The 19,781-nt window shown below is 38.5% G+C and overlaps 1 protein-coding gene and 1 long non-coding RNA gene across 5 annotated transcripts in view; one reads left to right on the forward strand and one right to left on the reverse strand.

The window, feature by feature from the left end:
• RCE1 (Ras converting CAAX endopeptidase 1) overlaps nt 1–19,781 on the forward strand; it is an 84,197-nt gene that overhangs the window by 36,142 nt on the left and 28,274 nt on the right. Inside the window, exons 4-9 of one of the 2 annotated variants that reach the window (XM_001496896.5) lie at nt 4,727–4,836; nt 10,953–11,036; nt 12,199–12,254; nt 12,625–12,696; nt 14,161–14,353; nt 19,208–19,358. In XM_001496896.5, coding sequence (XP_001496946.2) covers nt 4,727–4,836; nt 10,953–11,036; nt 12,199–12,254; nt 12,625–12,696; nt 14,161–14,353; nt 19,208–19,358 — 666 coding nt within the window. The remainder of the gene's footprint in view (nt 1–4,726; nt 4,837–10,952; nt 11,037–12,198; nt 12,255–12,624; nt 12,697–14,160; nt 14,354–19,207; nt 19,359–19,781) is intronic. The other variant, XM_005598333.4, reaches the window with a different exon arrangement.
• LOC111775981 (uncharacterized) overlaps nt 13,269–19,781 on the reverse strand; it is a 31,445-nt gene continuing 24,932 nt past the window's right edge. For 2 of the 3 annotated variants that reach the window (XR_002811973.2, XR_011423719.1), the window contains 2 exons: nt 14,144–14,358; nt 13,418–13,601 (listed from right to left, as the gene is read on the reverse strand). This is a non-coding gene — a long non-coding RNA (uncharacterized lncRNA). Of the gene's footprint in view, nt 13,602–14,143; nt 14,387–19,781 lie in introns of all 3 variants that reach the window. The other variant, XR_002811974.2, reaches the window with a different exon arrangement.

The raw sequence follows: 19,781 nt of genomic DNA on the forward strand, positions 1-19,781 counted from the left end.
CAAACCCTTTGAAGTTGCTGCCACTCAACCTCCACATTCTGCCTTCTGTGTGGATCTTGTTGAAGCTTGGTTTTAGACTTTTTGGGCGGATCAAGAGCAGACCTTCATCTAGGAGGTGGTTTTTACTACCAAAGCATTACCTTTTTGGCATCTCAGCTGGACACCCCGTCAGTTTTATCAAGGTCTCTCCATTCTGGCTTGGCCTGAAGGCCAACATTTCCCAGCACTGTTTGACCACTAGTATCTTATTCCATTCTTAACTCCATTGCAACTGCTCTCTCTGCTTTCTTATGTAGTCTCACTGTGCATGCATAGCCCAGCCCTTGGCCAAGGACTCACTGGGAGCTCCCACGCAGACTTTTGGTACCTACTTCTGCACAGCTCCTTCCTCTCCAGCATCCTGCCTTGCAGATTCCAGCTACTTTCACAGCCCTGAACTCTATTAGCCTGTCTCCTCAGCTTAATGGAACCACTATGCTCTGCTTGGGCTCCAGGTTCCTGCTCCACGGACAGGAAAATTTCCCCAGGCAGACATTCAGGGCAATCATAGGGTTTATCTCATGAGTTTCCCTTCTCTCAAGGATCACAGTCTTGTGCTATCTATTGTCCAATGCCTGAAAAGCATTGCCTCATATATTTTGTCTAGTTGTATAGTAGTTTTCAGTGGCAGGGCTCATTTGGTACCAGTTATTTCATCATTGCTGGAAGGAGAAGTCTAATATATGGTTTTGATGTATGTTCATGTTGCCACATGATTGAAATTTTTCATCTATTTTATCTTTATCAATTGAAGAGCTGTGTGAAGAGGTAGTTTGATATTGATGATGATATTCTTTCCCCTTTATCCCCACACTATCTCAGCGAAAAGATGCAAATGTAAACTCATTTTCAAATGGTCGTGGATGGCAACTAGACTTTGGGTGGTGAACACAATGCAGTCTATACAGAAGTTGAAATATAGTGATGTACAACTGAAATTTATATAATGTTATAGACCAGTGTGACCTCAATAAAAAAATAAATGTAAAAAAATAGGCACCAATAAAAAAAGAAAAAAGATAACTGGTCAAGCTGGTTTATTTAGTAGTTCTTTCAGCAAGGGCTTGTGGAATGTAAACATTTTAAATTTCTCATTCTTTAATAGTAGTTTAGTTCTCTTAAAAGTACAGATTCAAAGTTAATTTTCTTCAGATCTTTGAAGATGGTACTCAGTTGTCTTCTGGCATCTAGCATTGCTGATGAGTCTAACTTGTGTTTCTTTTGGCTAATTTCATTCTCTTTTGTAGCTTTTAAGGTTTTCTCTTTATCCTTGTTATTCTCGGTTTCATTGTGTTTTTGTTTTTTTGGGTTTTTTTTGCTGTGTGGCTTTCTTGCTTTATTTTTTCTTTCTCTTTTTTTTAGAAATTTATCCTGCTCGGTAAGTTTTTGTTCAAAACTTTGCACCTATGTCTGTCTTTGTTTTATGATAATTCTCAGTCATTGTTTATTCTAGATCTATTCTTTTTTATTTTTTAATTTTTTTTAGTGTTTTTTATCTATTATTAATATCTTTTATTTTTTACTTTCTTCTTTTAATGATAGGATTCACATGCCATAAAATACACCATTTTAAAGTGGTTTTAAGTATCTTCACGGGGTTGTACCAACTATCATCACCATCTCGTTGCAGGACATTTTCATCACCCCAAAAAGAAACACCAGGTACCCATTAGCAGTCACTCCCCTTCCTCTGCCCCCTATCCCTTGTCAAACTAATCTGCTTTCTGTCTTTATGGATTTACCTATCTTTGACATTTCATATAAATGAAATAACACACTATGTGGCCTTTTGTGTCTGGCTTCTTTCACGAAGTGTAATGTTTTCAAGATTCATCCATGTTGTAGCATATAAGAGTACTTTATTTCTCTTTGTGTGAATAATATTTCATATTTTGTTAATCTATTCATCATTTGATGGACATTTGGGTTGTTTTCAATTTTGCCTATTATGAATAATGCTGCTATAAACATGTAAGTACTACCTTTTCTTTTTCTTTTTTTTAGAGTGGAGAGGTAGCTATTTCAGATACATAACTACAGTGTTAAGGCCTCTGTTTCTTTCTTTTCTTTTCTTTAAAGATTGGCCCTGAGCTAACATCTGTTCTCAATCTTTTTTCTTCTTCTTCTTCTCCCCGAATCCCCCCAGTACATAGTTGTATATTCTGGTTGTGGGTCCTTCTAGTTCTGCAGTGTAGGACACTGCCTCAGTGTGGTTTGATGAGTGGTGCTAGGTCTGCATCCAGGATCCAAACAGGCGAAACCCTGGGCTGCTGAAGCGTAGTATGCGAACTTAACTAGTTGGCCATGGGGCCAGCCCCTACCTTTTCTTTTAAGTGTACTCTTTTACAGTGTCTAATCTACTATCTGTAGGCTTTTCATTTCAAACACTGTATCTTTAATTCCCAAGATTTCTACCCGTTACTTTCTGTTTAATTGATGGTGGTGTATTCTTGTTTCATGGCTTCTTTTTATCTTCGAGAGTATAAAATATAGTGTGCTTAATTTTAAAGTCTCTTTCAAATTGTTTTGTTAACTCTGTTTCCTCAGGTGTAAGTTTTGTTGGTGGATGTGTGTCGTATTTTTCATGGTATTGATCTTTGTTGGTTGGTAATTTTTAGTTAAGAGCTAATTGTCCATGTTCTGTTGATCCTAAACACATCCTGCATGACAGCCTTCCAGTAGGAGGTTCTCTGGGTTGCTGAGCCCTAATCTTGCAGGATGTATATCTTGGATTAAACTTCGCTCAAGTGGAAAGATACAAAGCTCTTGCATCTTAATAGATTATGTAGTTCTGAGTCTTATCCCCACTTAATGTTGGGGGAGCTCTAAAGCCCTCATTCTGCATCATTGATGCTGCTACTAGTATCATTTGGCTTTAACCAACCCTCAGGTAGGCAGGCGGCACATCTCTGGCCTTTGTTCTTGTTTTGGTCCCTTGTTTAGACCCCCTGTGTGTGGCCTGTGTAACTCTTGCTCATAAGCCTATGGGTTGTTGCAATATTAGCCCCATGTTTTTTTTCCCCATGTCAGACCCCCAATATGGTGCATCTTTGGTCCTTTTAACGCTGTGGATTCTCTGTCTCTTTTTCCTTTCTGAAGATGAAGGAAGAATACTTCTCTATTTCTAGTCTACAAAGATTTCTCCTTTCTTTTTTTCTCACCATGACTATGTATTTATTAAGATTTAAAAATGTTTGTTTTATCATTTTATGTGTTTGAATGAGAAGATGAGATTTCAGCATATGCTCAACTCATCTTGAGATGGAAGGCTTTTATTTGGTTCTATTATTTCACCTTTTCACGTTCACTGTAGTCAGTCCATCTGGAATTATTTTTTTCTGGTGTATGGAGTGAGGCAATTGAAATTGATTTTCCCCCATTTTATTTTAAATTGTTATTAAGATTTCTGGAGAATTCAAAGTTATTGGTAAGCCTTTTTCTCATGTATTTACGTGTTTTCCCCATCTGACTGTGTTACTACTTCAAAGAGAAGTAGGATTCAAGAACAACTTTTTCTTATTTCACAGAAAGGTAATTGAATCACAGAACAAAGGGGGTCACCTTAGGTCAGAAAGTCAACCAGCGCTAAAACTGAAGATTGATGTAAGACATCCTGGTTCAGTGCCAAGTCCATCAAACTTCAGTGTAGCAATTCCTTGCTGCTATAATGTCCTGGCTTTGTGGCTGAATTATATTTGGTCAAGAAAACTAATGGCAAGAAAAATATTACCCATTAAGATTGATAGCTAGAACTTAATTTTGGTAATGTCTGTACTTTTTGAGATAGTTAAAGCTTTATTACATATGTAGTATGAGTACTTTAGGAGAAAGCTGTGCTATTATTTTAGGATATATTTTATTGTTATTAGATTTTTAAAGTTAAATTCTTATATATCAACACTGTCAACCTCTTTTACAAGGTAGAACTTGCAGAGACTGAGATATCTATCTTTATTCATATTTAGTTCTTCATTATAATCTACTGTAGAGTGGAAATACGGGATGGCAGTTTATAAAATGGGAGATTTGGGTTTTTTTCCTTTATAATATGAGTGCCACGGTACATAAAGGAAGAAGGATGGTGCATACTTTGAGGTTCTCTTTGTTGATGATGATCTAGGATTCACTGATGCTTTGTGGAAAGATAGTTCTGAGTCACCACATGTAAATACATCAAGTAGTTAATTTAAAAATTAAATTAGCAAGAGTTTACTTTTCTTTTTTAAAGATTACCTCATTAAAGAGCAGACTATATTAGGTAAATGCCGGAGAGGGTCATTCTTGAATTTTTCTGCTTTCATTTCTAAATTAGCTCACTTACTGGATTTGTGTTTATTAATAATGAATTAATTTATTAAAACATATAAGAATAGCAGCTAGAGCTACCAGCTCTGAAGATTTCTGGCATTGAATATGACCTTGTGGAAATTAACTGAAAATACAAATTGATTTAGCAAATGTGAAAAATTGAAAACATGAGATTAAATGTCTTAACTCCATAAAGTAATTCTAAATGTTCAAGCAATTTGCTGATGCATAGCCATTTCCAGTCATATTTTAAATTTTGCAGATAATCTTTTCATCAGGGAAAAGCCTTCTTGGCTCGTCAGTTTTATAAGCAATTCCAGAAACTCTGGTGCTTATCCAAACTGCTTGTTCTATTTTGTTGCCATTTCTTCTCACACAGAAATACAATCTACACTGCCTGGATTCTCTGCAAAGCTGCCCTGGACTTCAAAGGAAGCCAGCTCTTCTCAGGACATATCAGGGGTAACACCCTTCCAGATGACTTTTGAGGCAGGTTTTGTTGTAGTTTATAAATTACTGTTATTTTAATTCTTATTTTTCTACAAATATAATAACAGGGAAGAAAAGCCTAGGTCCATCACAGTTCCGAGTTGAAATGAAATAACGTATTGTTTTAGTACCTTATTTTAAATCACCTGGGACTTTCAAAGTACTGATGTTTGTGTCCCACTCCAAGAGGTCGTGATTTAGTTGGTCTAGGGTGTTGGATTAACTGCTAGGACTTCCATAAAAAATACCACAGGTTAGGTGGCTTAAACAACAGAAGTTTATTTTCTCCTACTTCTGGAGACTACAAGTCCAGGATCAAGGTGCCTTGTCACTGTTTCCTCAGATGGCCTTTCCTCTGTGCATTATGTGGAGAAAGAGCTGTCTGGTGTCTCTTCCTCCTCTTGTAAAAACACCAGTCCTGTCAGGTTAGGGCCCCACCCTTATGACCTCATTTAACCCTGATTATGTCCTTAAGGCCCTGTCTCCAAGTAGAGTCACATGGGGGGCTAGGGCTTCAGCATGTGGATTGTGGGGGACACAATTCAGCCCATAAGAGGTGTAGCCTGAGCTTTGGAATATTTAAAAAATCCCAGATGATTCTTAATGTGCAGGTAAATTTGAGAACCACTGAAACAAGCCATTATTTGAATTTGAAGCTCCTGAAAAAAGAAAATAAAAATGAATTCCCAGTGCAGATCCTATTTGGATACGTGTTTATTAGATTGGTTTAAAGATCTTTAATGATTTATTTGTAGCCCAGATTTTTGAGAGTGACAATTTTTGGTCTCTATTCCCTTAACAATTCTCTGATACCCTGTCTTTCCTTCCTTTGAGTTGGTGGAGACATAATGATTTAGAGTACTTTAAACATTCTTCCAAGAAGGGAGGCCTTTCTCTATGTTTGAACAATTATATGCTCCTTCTAAAAGGAAATGGGACAACAGATATCCCTGGCCTGTGCCTTATCTTCTTTAGGGGAATGAAGGGTAAGCAAGCTGGAGCAATTAATGGTTACTCAGCTCTGAAACTATTAATGTTAAGTAACGATAAAAAAGCTGATTCCAGTGAACCAAGGAAAGCAGTTCTAGAAAAGGAGATCATGTGTTTTTGCCAGTCTGAACAAACAGTGATAATTCTTATACCTCACTTTTATATATATTATTTAAGCCTCCTGACAACTCTATCAAGTGGATAGGACAAGAATTCTCACCCCATTTTTCAGATAAGAAAACTGAGGTTCAGAGAATTTGACTGACTTTCCCCTGGTCATACAAAAGATAAGTGACAGAATTAGAATTTGAACCAAAGTCTTACTCATATTGATCAATGCTGTTTCAATATTTATTCATTCATTCAGAAACCTGTGTTTGTTCAAGTCAGCCTACTGTTCTAGATATTGAAGGTACAGAGTCCCAAGACGTGTTAGTTGATCCCAAGAAACTTGGAATCTAAAGGAAAATATAGAGAAGTAAACAAATAATTACAATACAGTGTAATCTATATCATGATAGAGGTAAGCACTCAATGCTGGGTAGCATAGAGGAAGGGAACCTAACCCAAAGGGAAGGGGTCAAGGTCTAGAGGTCTTGATGAGACTGAAAAAACATTGTCTGAGTATAAGGGGTTCAGAGACTTGAAAGAATGGTGAGTTGTCATCACAGTGATAAAGTTTCTCCTATTTTTTTTTTACCTTATTGCAAAAGCAATGTTTCCTCCAGGAAAATCGAAGTGAGCATTTAAAACACAGATAATTTGACCTAATCAAGGTGGCCATTAACATCTTGGTGTACATCTTTTCACATGAGTGGGACATTTCAATTTAAGGTTTCCAAACTGGTACCATTCCAAGCAATGGCCATGGAAATGGGTAGCTAGAAATGAGTGGAAGTCAGGGTCATTGGAATTGAAGAAGTCAGAGAATTGTGAGACTAAGTTGTTACTTAGACTGGTCATCTGCTTGGATGTGGAGGTCAGCCAAGATGATGGCAGGACTTGGAGCACAGAGGAAAACTGTGAGCTTAGTGCCAGTAATCAGCTGGTGTTACATGAGGAGAGGTAAAATAGTATAACCTCAGGGGAACAAGGGTTTCCTGAAAGGATTTGTTCCATGACATCTCATTGTCTCTGGTACTGTGTCGCTATTTAAAAGATATTTGAGAGGGGCTGGCCCCGTGGCCGAGTGGTTAAGTTCGCGTGCTCCGCTGCAGGCGGCCCAGTGTTTTGTCGGTTCGAATCCTGGGCGCGGACATGGCACTGCTCGTCAGACCACGCTGAGGCAGCGTCCCACATGCCACAACTAGAGGAACCCACAACGAAGAATACACAACTATGTACCGGGGGGCTTTGGGGAGAAAAAGGAAAAAAAAAATAAAAGATATTTGAGAGCCAGCCCTGATAGCCTAGCGGTTAAAGTTGGCTTGCTCCACTTCGGTGGCCCAGGTTCAGTTCCCAGGCACAGAACTACACCACTTGTCTGTCAGTAGCCATGCTGTGGTAGCAGCTGACATAGGAGAACCAGAAGAATTTACAACTACACACAACTATGTACTGGGGCTTTGGTGGGGAAAAAGAAGAAAAAAGGAGGAAGATTGGCAATAGATATTAGCTTAAGGCAAATCTTCCCCTGCAAAAAAAACCCAACAAAAACAAAAAAGAAAGAAGCAACATTTAGGAAAAAAAGATATTTGAATGAAGAGAGAGATGCGAAAAAGGGAGATTGTGAAAGATTTCATCATACATACCTCAATTGGGGAGAAAGGTCAATAGCAAGGTTCATAGCAAAGGGTAGTGAATGGAGACAACCATGAAAAAGCTATAATAAATGATCCACTGCTTTGGACATGTGAGGAGAGTTAATCCGAGGGAAGACTGAGGAAAGCTTCATTTGGGAGAGAGGCAGGGTTTTGTGTCTGTGCTCAGAGTCAGTCCTGCATTTTGGGGTCCATTAGGCTGGATAACATGTCCCTCCAAAAACAATTTGATTTTATAAGATCTTCTTGACAGCTTTATCCAGTTTTCTATTTATTTTTGCCATAATGCTAAATGATAAAACGGGTAGAGAGAGATTTAGATACATACAAATATATCTGTGTATTTATACCTATCTCTATTTCTCTATCATCTACCCATTTATCTATCATCTATTTATCTATTTAACTAAAGAGAGAGAGAGATACACTGACCGACTTACTTCTAGAAAGTCATATAGGGCCCATGACTGCATAAGTTCAGGTTTGGAAATATAAAATAGCTCCCACATTCTGTCGTATAATTAAGCTTGATTTAAAGGTGAAGCCTGAAACGTATGATGTAATAGTGGTTTCTGCTGCCCAGGGCTGGCAGCATCTATTTTTTCCTAACAACACTTAAGTAAATTCACTGCTTCTGTAGGTATGTCAGGCTGGGGTACTGGGTTTCTAACACCCAACTCTAAGAGGCTATGAAAGACTTTGTAGTCAGTCTCTCTCCCTCTCTCTCCCTGTCTCTCTCTGTCTCTCTCTCTCCCAATAATTTATGAGTAGATTTGAAAAGGAGCTATTTGCTTTCTGTTAACTGTCCTCTGCTGACCTGACATTAGGTCACTTTATCTTCTCAGTCTACAGTAGGTGCCAATCCTTCTTAGGTATTTCTTTATCATCTCATATATCTAAATCATAAAACTTTTCACATTATTATATAAATTATTTATTTGTCCTTCTCTCCTACTTAACTATGAACTCTTCAAATTCAGGTATTGTTTTATTTATCTCTGTAGGCCCAGGTATATAATTAGCCACGTTAAGTGTTTTGTGAGTGAATAAATACATATATTCAGTAGTCATGCATAAGCATTACCTGTCAGGCTCCATAAAAAATAGTGATAGATTATATAATGTCGAATTCAGATAGCTATGTGCACAGAAAATGAACATTCTTGGAGAGGCAGCATCACATGGTGGAATGTCGGCTTTGGAGTCTAGGTTTGAATCTCAGTTCTGCCACTTAACTAGCTCTGTGTGACCTTGGACGAATTAATTAGCTTATTTAATCTCATTATCCTCATCAGTAAAGTGGGGTATTTTCCACTTGCATGTAAACTGCTTGGCATGTGGCAGGTGTTCGGTAAATGGTGGCTCTCATTGTTATTAATTGTAGCCCCTCTCTGGGAGCTACTCAAGGAACTTTCACTGACTTGGTTGCCTTCCTGCTAGATATAATTAGCCCTTTCTGTGATACACCCTATAATCACCAAGGTTATAGAAGTCTGAAACTGTTCCAAGAAGTTGTTTTGCAAGTGTTAAGTAAAGAAAATGCTTTTAAGAGACCATTGCTTTTCTACTACTTGAACATTTTATAACATTTTTAAAATGAAGGAGGTGACTATGACAGGTATACTGCACTTACTATTTAATTATTGCTATTTACGTTTAGATTTGTTTCCAGAATTTTCAAATAATCCCCATCTATTTTTCTAATAATGTTTTCTAATATTTTTATAATAATTTTTCTAGTTATCTCCACCCATTGCACAATTCTTGATCTCTTTTAGTGTACTTATTAAAAGTAGTATGATAATTTATTCTTTATTAGATATTTGCACATTTCTTCTTTATTGTGTTATGAGATTTTGAGGTCTGGGACCATTTTTTTCTTTAATATATACCTAGTACACAGCTCTGTATTCTCTGAGCCACCAAGAAGAACTTACTGATTTCTGACTCTTTTTCTTCTCACTCTCCTGGACTTCTCCACTTTCTAGCAGACTCCTTAAAGCTTCGGTTTTAGGGACACCATTTTAAATATAGTGAGTCAATATAGGAAAGTGGTTAATACCAAAGTTTGGAGCCGGATCAGGTAAGCTTGGGAAAGTTGTTTAACCTCTTTGAGACTCATTTTTTTTTTTCATCCATAAAATGTGGGTTATATGTACCTAGTAGGGTTTTTGTGAGGTGTAAATAAGGTGATATAAGTAAGACACTTGAGCACCATTCCTAGAATAGAGAAAGCCCTCCTGAAATAGTAAATCTTATTATATTTGCAGGGAGGTATCAGGGCATCTTGGAAAGAGCACGGACAATCGGTGTTAGATAGACTTAGGGACGAATTCTGGCTTTATCACTGAACAGCTGAATGACCTTAGGCAAGTTGCTTAACTTCTCTCAGCTTCATTTGTTTTTAATCTACAAGGAGGGGATAGTAATGCTTGCCTCCAGGATTGTTGTGAGGTAATGGAGATATAGCACCTGCACAGTGCTTGCCACATAGTAGGCATTCAACAAGTGGTATCTATTATTGTTACCATGTATAAAACATACTTTCAGATTATTATTTGATCTTTACAACAGTTCTGTGAGGTAGAAAGAGTGAGTTTTATCCCTGTTTTGCAGATTAGGGAATAAGGTCCAGAGCAGTTAAGTGATTCTTTTTTTCATGGTTACTTAAGTGATTTTTTTTTTCTGAGGAAGATTTGCCCTGAGCTAACATTTCTGCCAGTCTTCCTCTATTTTGTATGTGGGTCGCCACCTCAGCATGGCAGCCGACAAGTGGTATAGGTCTGCGCCTGGGAACCAAACCCGGACTGCCAAAGTGGAGTGTGCCAAACTTAACCACTAGGCCATGGGGCCAACCCCTTAAGTAATTTTTACAGAGCCAGTCCTAGAACATAAGTCTTCTGACTTTTGGCTTTACAGGTTTTCCTTAAAAATAAATGTTTGGATGAATGGATTGATTTTCAAAAATATGTTCCTTTTGGTGTCTGCTCCTTTGGTTCTACTCAGATTCTTAATACAGATTGGTCCACGTTAGGATGTCAAGTTAACATAGAGCTACTCTTCTCAGCTCCAGTCTGAATTACTTTTAAATTTGTTCCAAAAGGTGGTTTTGAGATTGTGGATTTTACTCTGATCACTGTTCATGTGTCTCCTGAAGTTCCATGAAATAGGTACTTTAACCCAAAAAGTGATGGCTGTTAGATTCCTTTTTCTGTCCAATTCTCAGACCCAAAGATGTTTCCCCTTGGATGTCAGAAAAGCTTTCTGAGGTGTAGTTACTTTTACAGGAAGAAATAACATAATTTAATTCATTTGTGCTCTTGGGTTTGTGTATGTGTGGTGGATGTTTTTGTTGTGTTGTTACAGGTTCATGAAAAGCCCAGGATTTTGATGACAAATAGTTTGATGATAAAGGATTTTTTACACAAAATTGTCATGGTGCACCCTAAGGTAAGCTGTTCTTTTGCACAATAATAATTCTCTTGTTTAAGTCATACATTTTCAGGAGATCTGTACTCTGTAGGACATGGAAGAATCTGGTTGGTTCTCTCTCTTTTAATGACAATGATTATAACTTCTAATATTGAATTGATTTGGTTCACCTCGAAGGCAGTCTTAATGTTGGTCATGTGACGTAGTTGAGAGCCCTGGATATAGCGGGAGCTTTCCTTTGGGTTCTTATTTTCACTTATTTAATATTTTATTGTATCACTTTGGATACCTCTTTTCCCTCCTCTGTGCTTCAATTTTCTGTTAAACCTGGATAATAAATCTTGCTGAATATCTTCTTTTCTGAAGTGACTGTAAGAGCAAGTAAGGAAATTTTGATAAAGGACTTTGAACTTTGGAGAGCTAAAATTTTTATTCTGATCTGTAGTTAGATATGTTTATAAAGGTGCACACGCTTAAGTATGCTGTATAACTCCCCTTTTTTCTCTTGCTAGCTTCCTGCTGTCTCTGTCTTCAGCAGGGTTCAGTGCTGCTTGTTTGCCTGTCACTATTCTAAGCGCTGTCCATGCACTCACTCACTCAACCCTCCTAACACTTCTCATGATGTAGGTTTTATCATCGTCATCCCCATTTTATAGCTGAGGAAACAATGCTGCAGAGGGTAAATAATTTGAAGAGCCAGGATTTGAACTCAGGCAGTCTGGCTCCAGCGTCCCCTATCACCCACTGCATTATATAGAAAGAAAAATGTAGGTTAAAGGTACAATAGTGAAGTAAACTGGAGGGAGGACATAAAAGTCAGTTGGGGGCAGGGAAGGAGAAGCAAAGAAAAATGCATGGAATGTTCCATGTATGAAAACAATGGAAAGAATAGAGAGAAAAACTGATAGTTCCTTTAAGAAAGGGGAGAAAAGATACATTGGGAGAACAGCAGAGGACAAAAGGGTAGGCTTTCCTGATACTTTGTCACTACTTGGAATTGTAGTGTAGGACTCAATATATGTAAGATGCAGAATTTGAACACAGACAAGTGTTAATTATGTTTAGGGAAAGTACAAGTGAAAAAAAGGTGATATAAAAAATCCCCTTTAGGAATTGAGTATGTAAATTTTTAATCTCCATCCTGGTTCATGTTAAATCTCACATCCCATTTATTTTTCAGATTAGATTTAATTTTAATGTAAGGGTGAATGGAATCCTCTCCACAGAGCTCTTTGGGTGAGTCCTTAAGTCCATGGCTTAAATTTATGCCGTGGCCCTACAGTTTTGCTCAATCATTATTGTCCTCTTTCCAGTGGGTTCACAGTTTGATTTTTCGACCCAAAGTCACCTTAAAACTAATCTTCTGAGACCCCCTACATTTTCTTACTCTATATTAGCTTTTAATGAGTAAATATAGTCATATAAACCTTTTGTATCTTTTCACTAGAGTGGGTGAACTTAAAAATTGCCATTTTCCCCTTGGTTAATTGGTTACTGAATTCCAGTAATGTCTGGGGGTGGTAGTAGTCATGGACCAAAATTTGTATCACGTAGAGATTGGTTTTAGAATCTTTGAGATATGGCTTAGCTTTTCTTTGCTTTGCAGGGCTAAGAATGAACCCACTTTGAACCTGTCGAATGGAATGGCTCTTGTCGTAAACTATCAGCATTATGTGAGGTGAAGGGGAAAAGCATTGTTATTTCTCTCCATGTTTTACTCTGCTATTATGAGTATGAGTGTGGGTAGAAGTTGAAAATGGTCTCATTTGTCATTTCTTAGTGCCAGATGTCTGATTCTCTGTAAGAAAAGTTAAAGTAAAACTTTTAAGCTATTTGTATTGAAAACTAATATTATTCCTGCCTCCTTGAATATATTCTGATTACCTAAGGCCGTGTTCCTTCTCCTCTCCATACCTTATTTTCTTCTGTAAATGAAACAAATCAAACCCTGCTAATTCCAATCCCATTTAGACATGTGAAGAGAGGAGTGAATTTAAAAGGTTACCTGAACTGTTGGCTCGAGAGATACTATGAATACAAAGGAATTCTTTGTATATTATTGCTTGTGCATCAGCATCTTGCATGTATTTGGAAATCATCTCTTTCTTCACCTCCACTCTCCTCAGATTGCAAAAAATCCATGGAGGAGGTGGTAAATAAATGGAATAGGACCCTCTGCCTTGCATTCCTCTGCTATCCAACCACCAGAGAATCCAAAGTGAACATGAATTATAGCAAGAGAAAACCTAATTTATGTTTAAGTCCAACTAATTTGTTCTTTATTCACTAGTTTCTGCCTCCATTTGTATGCCCTGAATCAACACTGGTAGTTACAGGATCTTAAGACGTGAAGAGACTGTCCATGGTTTTTCAGTCTGTTTTCTTACCTCTTCCCAAAATTATAGCTCAGATTAGAATAGTTTTTATTCTTTCATATGTACAGGAAACAAAACCACCACCCCTTATCTTTCTTTAGTATTCGTCAGTCTTCAGTCCTAACAGGTAAACAGCTCGTTATCATAGATTTACTGCAAGAGTTTAAGCTTTTGAGCCAATGTTTGTGGACATATTTTCCTGGGTGACCTGAAGAGAGAGAGGAAAAGGTTCATTAATATTTCTTTTCTGTTTAGAAGATAGCTGTTGGAAAGTAAGAAAATATCAAATTCCACTAGATTCTTTTTAGGAGAGAAAGATGTCCTAATTTTTTCTCATTACTCCTATCAAACAGTAGCCTCAGACCTCTTTAGGGGAAGGTGGAGTAGTGTGATTGCAGACATCTGAGTATCAGGAGGCCAGTTCAGGGGTCCCCTCACCCCTACCCCCGCCATGCTGATCTTGGAAACTTCTGTTCAGAACCATAGAGTAATTTTAGTGGAGGAGACACACTTTTGAGAATATAAAACTGCCAATAGTGGCAGCAAAAGCAGGAGCCATGATACCATTCCTGAAATGCCAACCCATCTACTCTTTCTATTGCTTGTGGTTCCCTGAGTGGGACACAAGTTACGTATTCCAGCAAAACTGATATGGCTGGTTATGATTATGCATATGTTAGAGGTTATAAAAGGAATTTTGAATGCCCTTTTAAAAATTTCTTAAGAGGGAAAAAAGCTAAATTTGTCTACCTGTTTTTTGGCAGTAGAGCAAAATCTGGTACAACTGAATTCTTCTGCAGCAGAATCCATCCTGTGCTAGGACCTCCAGTCGTGCTTTTCATCCCTGATGATGTGGCTGGCGTGGACTTGTTGGGAGAGCTGATCCTGACTCCAGCTGCTGCTCTGTGTCCCTGCCCGAAGGTCTTTTCCAACCAGCTGAATAGGATTTCTTCAGTTTCCATATCCTTTTGATGACAGAGTTCATCCAATTGTCTTTGAAAATGAATTTTATATCCTAATTCTAGAAAAACCTTTAGCATATAAACTCTGCATATAGAAGCTGGTATGATTTGTATAAAAACAAAAATGCAGTATGAAAGCCAAGCTTGAGAATTTTTCTAAGAAACTGAAAACTATAAAACGTGACACATGTGCCAAACTCTTCATATTATCCAGTATGACTGAAGCGTGGAATGAAGGGTGAAGGGGGAGAGATGAGGCTGGAAAAGTAGTTTGGAGTTGAGTATGCTGGATCTGGAGTCCACACTAAGGAGTGTGAACTTCATTCTCTGTATAATGGGAAATCGTTGAATGTTTTAGGAGTCTCTGGCAGCATCGTACAGGATGGATGGAAAACAGAAGTCAGTAATCACTAAATAAATAAGTAAGTGAACTGGGCAAGAGATAATGAGCGCTTGAATTAAAAGTGTGATGAGCAAGGAAAGGAGAGACATATTACCGGAAGGAATGAACATAATGAGGTAACCAATTTATTGTTGGGGTAAAGAGAGATTAGAGGCAGGGAATGGCTAAAGTTCATATCAAGGTTTCTACATCCAGAATAGGTAAATCTATAGATACAGAAAGCAGATGGAGAGAGATTCTTTTTGCGGTAATAAAAATATCCTAAAATTAGTGGTGGCGATGGTTGCACACCTCTTTGAATATACTAAAACCCATCTCATTGTACACTTTAAATGGATGAATTATATGATATGTGAATTAAATCTCAAAGCTGTTAAAAAAGATTTCCATGGATGCCTGACAGAATGATGATACTGTCAACAAGATGCAAATCAGAAGTAGCAGATTTGGGGGGTAAAGAAAATTAGTTTGGCTTTAAAAGTGTTGAGTTTATGGTGCCTGCAGGACACCCTTTGAAAATGTCAAGCAGCTATGCAGAAACTTTGGTCTGGAATTTGGAAGTGGTCATATTTAGAGACATACAAGTGATCATATTTAGAGTTTTTCTCTAAATATTTGGAGTTTTTCGCCTTAGAGTTTTATCCTTAGGTAAGTATAGTATATTGCTGTGGTTAGAGCAGGCACAAGAGTGTAAATGCTGGATTCCCCACTAATTAGCTGCGTGACTTTAGGCAGTTTACTCAACCAGCATAAGCATTTATTTCCTCAGCTTTAAAATGGGGGTAATAATACTTACCTCATGGATTTATTTATTTTCCCTTGCAAAATAAATTCCCTTGGGGTTTGTTTGCTTAGGATTAATTATATAATAAACCATGTGAAGCTCTTAGCATATGACCTGACACCTAATAAGTGTTGGGTAAATATTAGGTACTATTATTATATGATTGAAGCTATAGGAGTAAATGAAGTTAGGGTATAAAGAACAAGAACAGAAGAGGGCCAAGGTCATGGTATGATAAATGTCAGCTGAGAATACTTTTTAGGGAGGAGGAAGGAACAGGATAGTGACAAAGACTATACATGGAGGGGCTGGCCCCATGGCCGAGTGGTTGAGTTCGCGTGCTCTGCCTCGGCAGCCCAGGGTTTCGCTGGTTTGGATCCTGGGCTCGGATATGGCACCACTCATCAGGCCACGTTGAGGCGGCGTCCCACATGCCACAACTAGAAGGACCCACAACTAAAAATATACAACTATATACTGGGGGGCTTTGGGGAGAAAAAGGAAAAATAAAATCTTAAAAAAAAAAGAAAACTATACATATGAACATTTTGTATTTTAAAACATGCTTTTTCTTAACATCTAGATTATACAGAAGAGTATAAGGTAAAATATACAACTTTCTTCATCCTCATCCCATTCTCCAGAGGGAAAAAGACAAATTGTCTATCCTCTTAGAGTTTACATTTTAATGGGAATATTTAACAAATCAATAGATGTTAGGTAGTGATAAGTACAGTGAAGATTAAAAAAAGCAGGTAAAGAGATAGAGAATAATGAGGATGTTATTTTAAATATTATGATCAGTAAAGACTCTGGAGGGGTGATGTTTTAGTGAAGAGAGAGCTAGTTATGAAAACTGGTGGGATTTTGGTTTCTGAAAATGGTGAACTAGGTAATTTAGACCAACCTTCCCACTGAATAGAAAGGCTAGATGAAATAGTAAAACATTGTAAAGTATCTAGGACTTGGTGACTAGGGAGGAATTTCTGGGCCATGATTTAGCAGAGAAAGGAATTATAGAAAGATGAGCCCAGCATTGGGGGCTGCTTTTGCCCTGGGGTCATTTGCCAATTAGAGCAAGCAGCTGAGAAGCTAAGATGCACTTCTGAATCAATGCAGGACCACAGGCCAAAGAGTTCATGGCCTGCTGAGCTTGAGGGTGCTATTAAAAACACCTCTTGGGGCCGGCCCGCTGGCACAGCGGTTAAGTTCGCACGTTCTGCTTCAGCAGCCCCGGGTTTGCCAGGTCGGATCCCGGGTGCAGACATGGCACTGCTTGGCAAGCCATGCTGTGGCAGGCATCCCACATATAAAGTAGAGGAAGATGGGCACGGACGTTAGCTCAGGGTCAGTCTTCCTCAGCAAAAAGAGGAGGATTGGTGGCAGCAGTTAGCTCAGGGCTAATCTTCCTCAAAAAAAAAAAAAGCCAAAAAACAAAACAAAACACCTCTTGTGGGGGCCAGCCCAGTGGCCTAGTGGTTAAGTTTGGAGTGCTCTGCTTCAGCGGCCTGGGTTTGCAGGTTTGGATCCTGGGCGAGGACCTTCTCTACTCATCAGCCATACTGTGGTGCTAACTCAACTTACAAAATAGAAGAAGACTGGCACAGATGGTTAATTCAGGGCAAACCTTCCTCAGCAAAAATAATAATAATAATAAAAATAAAAACACCTCTTGTTTTGGACAGGGATAGCTAAAAGGCTACACTTTAAGGAGTAAGGTAAATTTGAAATAAGCCATCCTTCACGTGAACTGCATATGTTTTTTGGGTCATATAGGCAGGCCAGAAAATCTTAAACTTTGAAATTGGATTAAGATGATTATAAGCTATGCTGTGGCAGCATCCCACATACAAAATAGCGGAAGACTGGCACAGATGTTACCTCAGGAATAATCTTCCTCAATACTCTTACCTAAAGTAGAAATATACAAGATAAACCTAGAAAGCAAGGAAGCTATCAAAGGCCAATGAGGTTATGTCAAAAGATTTAGGAACTTCCACTTCCAGCCATGATCAAATAACACCGACTGGATTAACCTCCTACCTTGAACAATTAAAAAACGGACAAATTATATTTAACAACAGTTTTTATGTGTTACACAACAGACAGTGCAGGTCACTGGTTCTGGAAAGAGGAGAAACAAACAAATGAACCCTATGATTGCCCCACCATACTGCCTAGAGAGGATTTCCAGGCTACAAAACAGGGAGGCGATATCCAGCTCGAGTCCAGCAGATCTCTCTGAATTGAGGAGACAAAGTTCAGAGTTCAGGGAGGTCCAGGCAGCTGGAATTTTTATAGAAAAGAGTACTGAAAAGGAGATCAATACACAGAGCCAGAGAGAGCTCCAGACAGAGGAGAATCTCTGGAGCGCATACAGAGCTGGGAATAATTTCTGTTCCTACCAGGCAGGATGGAAAACGCCATACTTCCTAAGGCATCAGGTGGAGTCCCCAGAATGATTTGCCTGAATAGTGGGGAGAAGTTAGCCCTGGCCTACAGGTTCTCTGGTCCCACCTAGCAAAGCTTAAAAGTAAGAGCCAAAAGGCTCAACTGTTTCCAAGTAAGTTTATAGTGTCCCAGAAAAAAAAGCTCAAGAATATTTATGGGAATACAAAATATCCTGCACCCAACAAGGTAAACCTCACAAAGCTGGGCATCCAATAAAAAACTACTTGCCATGCAAACAAGCAGGAAAATAGGACCCATAAGGAAGGGGGAAAAATCAGTCAATGGAAACCTTTTAAAAAGAGAATGGAAAGCAAAGAAAGATAAAGGAAAATATATATTCTGGTCTCTCTAGCCTTGGTTCAGGGGACAAAAAAGGTTAGGCGGTGTTTCTTAACCGGATAATTTTACCCTCAGAGGACATTTGGCGTGTCTGGAGACATTTTTGATCGTCACAACTGGAGGGAAACGTGCTACCAGCAGCCAGTAGCTACCGGTGGGTAGAGGCTAGGCATGCTGTTAAACATCCTATAATGCACAAGACAGCCCCACGACAAAGAATTATCTGGCCCGAAGTGTCAGTAGTTTCAAGGGTGAGCAACCCTGGGTTAAAGGGAGAGTGACAGTGGGAATGGAAAGTCAAGAGAAAGAAACCCATCTCATCGGCCTGCCTTCCTTTGTCTTGGTTAGAGAATAGAGCTGGAGAAGGTGAGGAGCTTCCTTCTTGATGCGAATATACTCAAATAACTTCCTGGAAAGTGTTCCTTAGAATATACTTCTATTCTAGCATGTGCCACATTGTATTACAGTGTACTGGTTTTTATGTGTATCTCCCATACCATAAATATGATCACTTGAAGGTCAGCATTAAATCTGGATATTTATCTTTGTATCCCCAGAACTTAGTACAGTGTTTAGCCTATAATACCACTCAAACCTACGATTGAATGAGTAGGATGAATAAATAAACGAATTTTCCCAATACTATAGCTGCAGCAGACACTCATTAAACCCAGAATAAATTTCTGGGAATTCTCATGGATTTATCTCTGGTGCCTCACACATATCTTCACTGTGGGAAAAGTTTAATATGGAATCACCTAGCACACTAGTTTATTTCTGGGAGTGTGAACCAGGTCAGTGTTATGTTTGTTTTATGCAAATGAATACATAGTCATAAAAAACTAAAATTTGGCAGTTTTCTTTAGCAACTATACATATTTCTATATGGACCTTCAGGTCTGCCTCTCATATCACCAAGTCGGGAACAGCCACCTACTACTGTCCTCAAGGATACCTTTTGTTTCATTGACTGGAAGAAATACCACTTGTGTGTGGTACCCAATTTGGATCTTAATTTGGATAGAGGTATATCTCCTTCTCTTTGCACAGGAATAAAGAAACCTGGAGAATATTAGAGAAATGCAAGGAAATATAAATAGCAGGTATATATAAAAATAGGACCCAGTGATCTATGGCTTAGGCTTGGGGGTGCAGGTGGAACTCTGGCTAAGTTTGAAGTCCACAGGAAGTGAGGCAAACAGGTGTCAACAGACAAAGCCCCATCAGAGCCTAACTGTTCTGGCATTACATGTTGATGTTGGTTCTCCTCTCACTTCCTCCACTGCCTCCTCTATTCCTGGTCCTCTTGAAGTAGTCAGTGGTTCGTCATCTTCTAGGGACTTGTTCAGAGGTTTCTGTTGTACCTTAATCTGTTATCTCTGGGGTTTTAGAAAGGTTAGTAAAGGAGCAATGACATCTTTGAACTATTATGGAAGAGAAATGTTTCCT

This window comes from Equus caballus, chromosome 12 (genome assembly GCF_041296265.1).
Source record: "Equus caballus isolate H_3958 breed thoroughbred chromosome 12, TB-T2T, whole genome shotgun sequence".
Classification (NCBI taxonomy): Eukaryota; Metazoa; Chordata; class Mammalia; order Perissodactyla; family Equidae; genus Equus; species Equus caballus.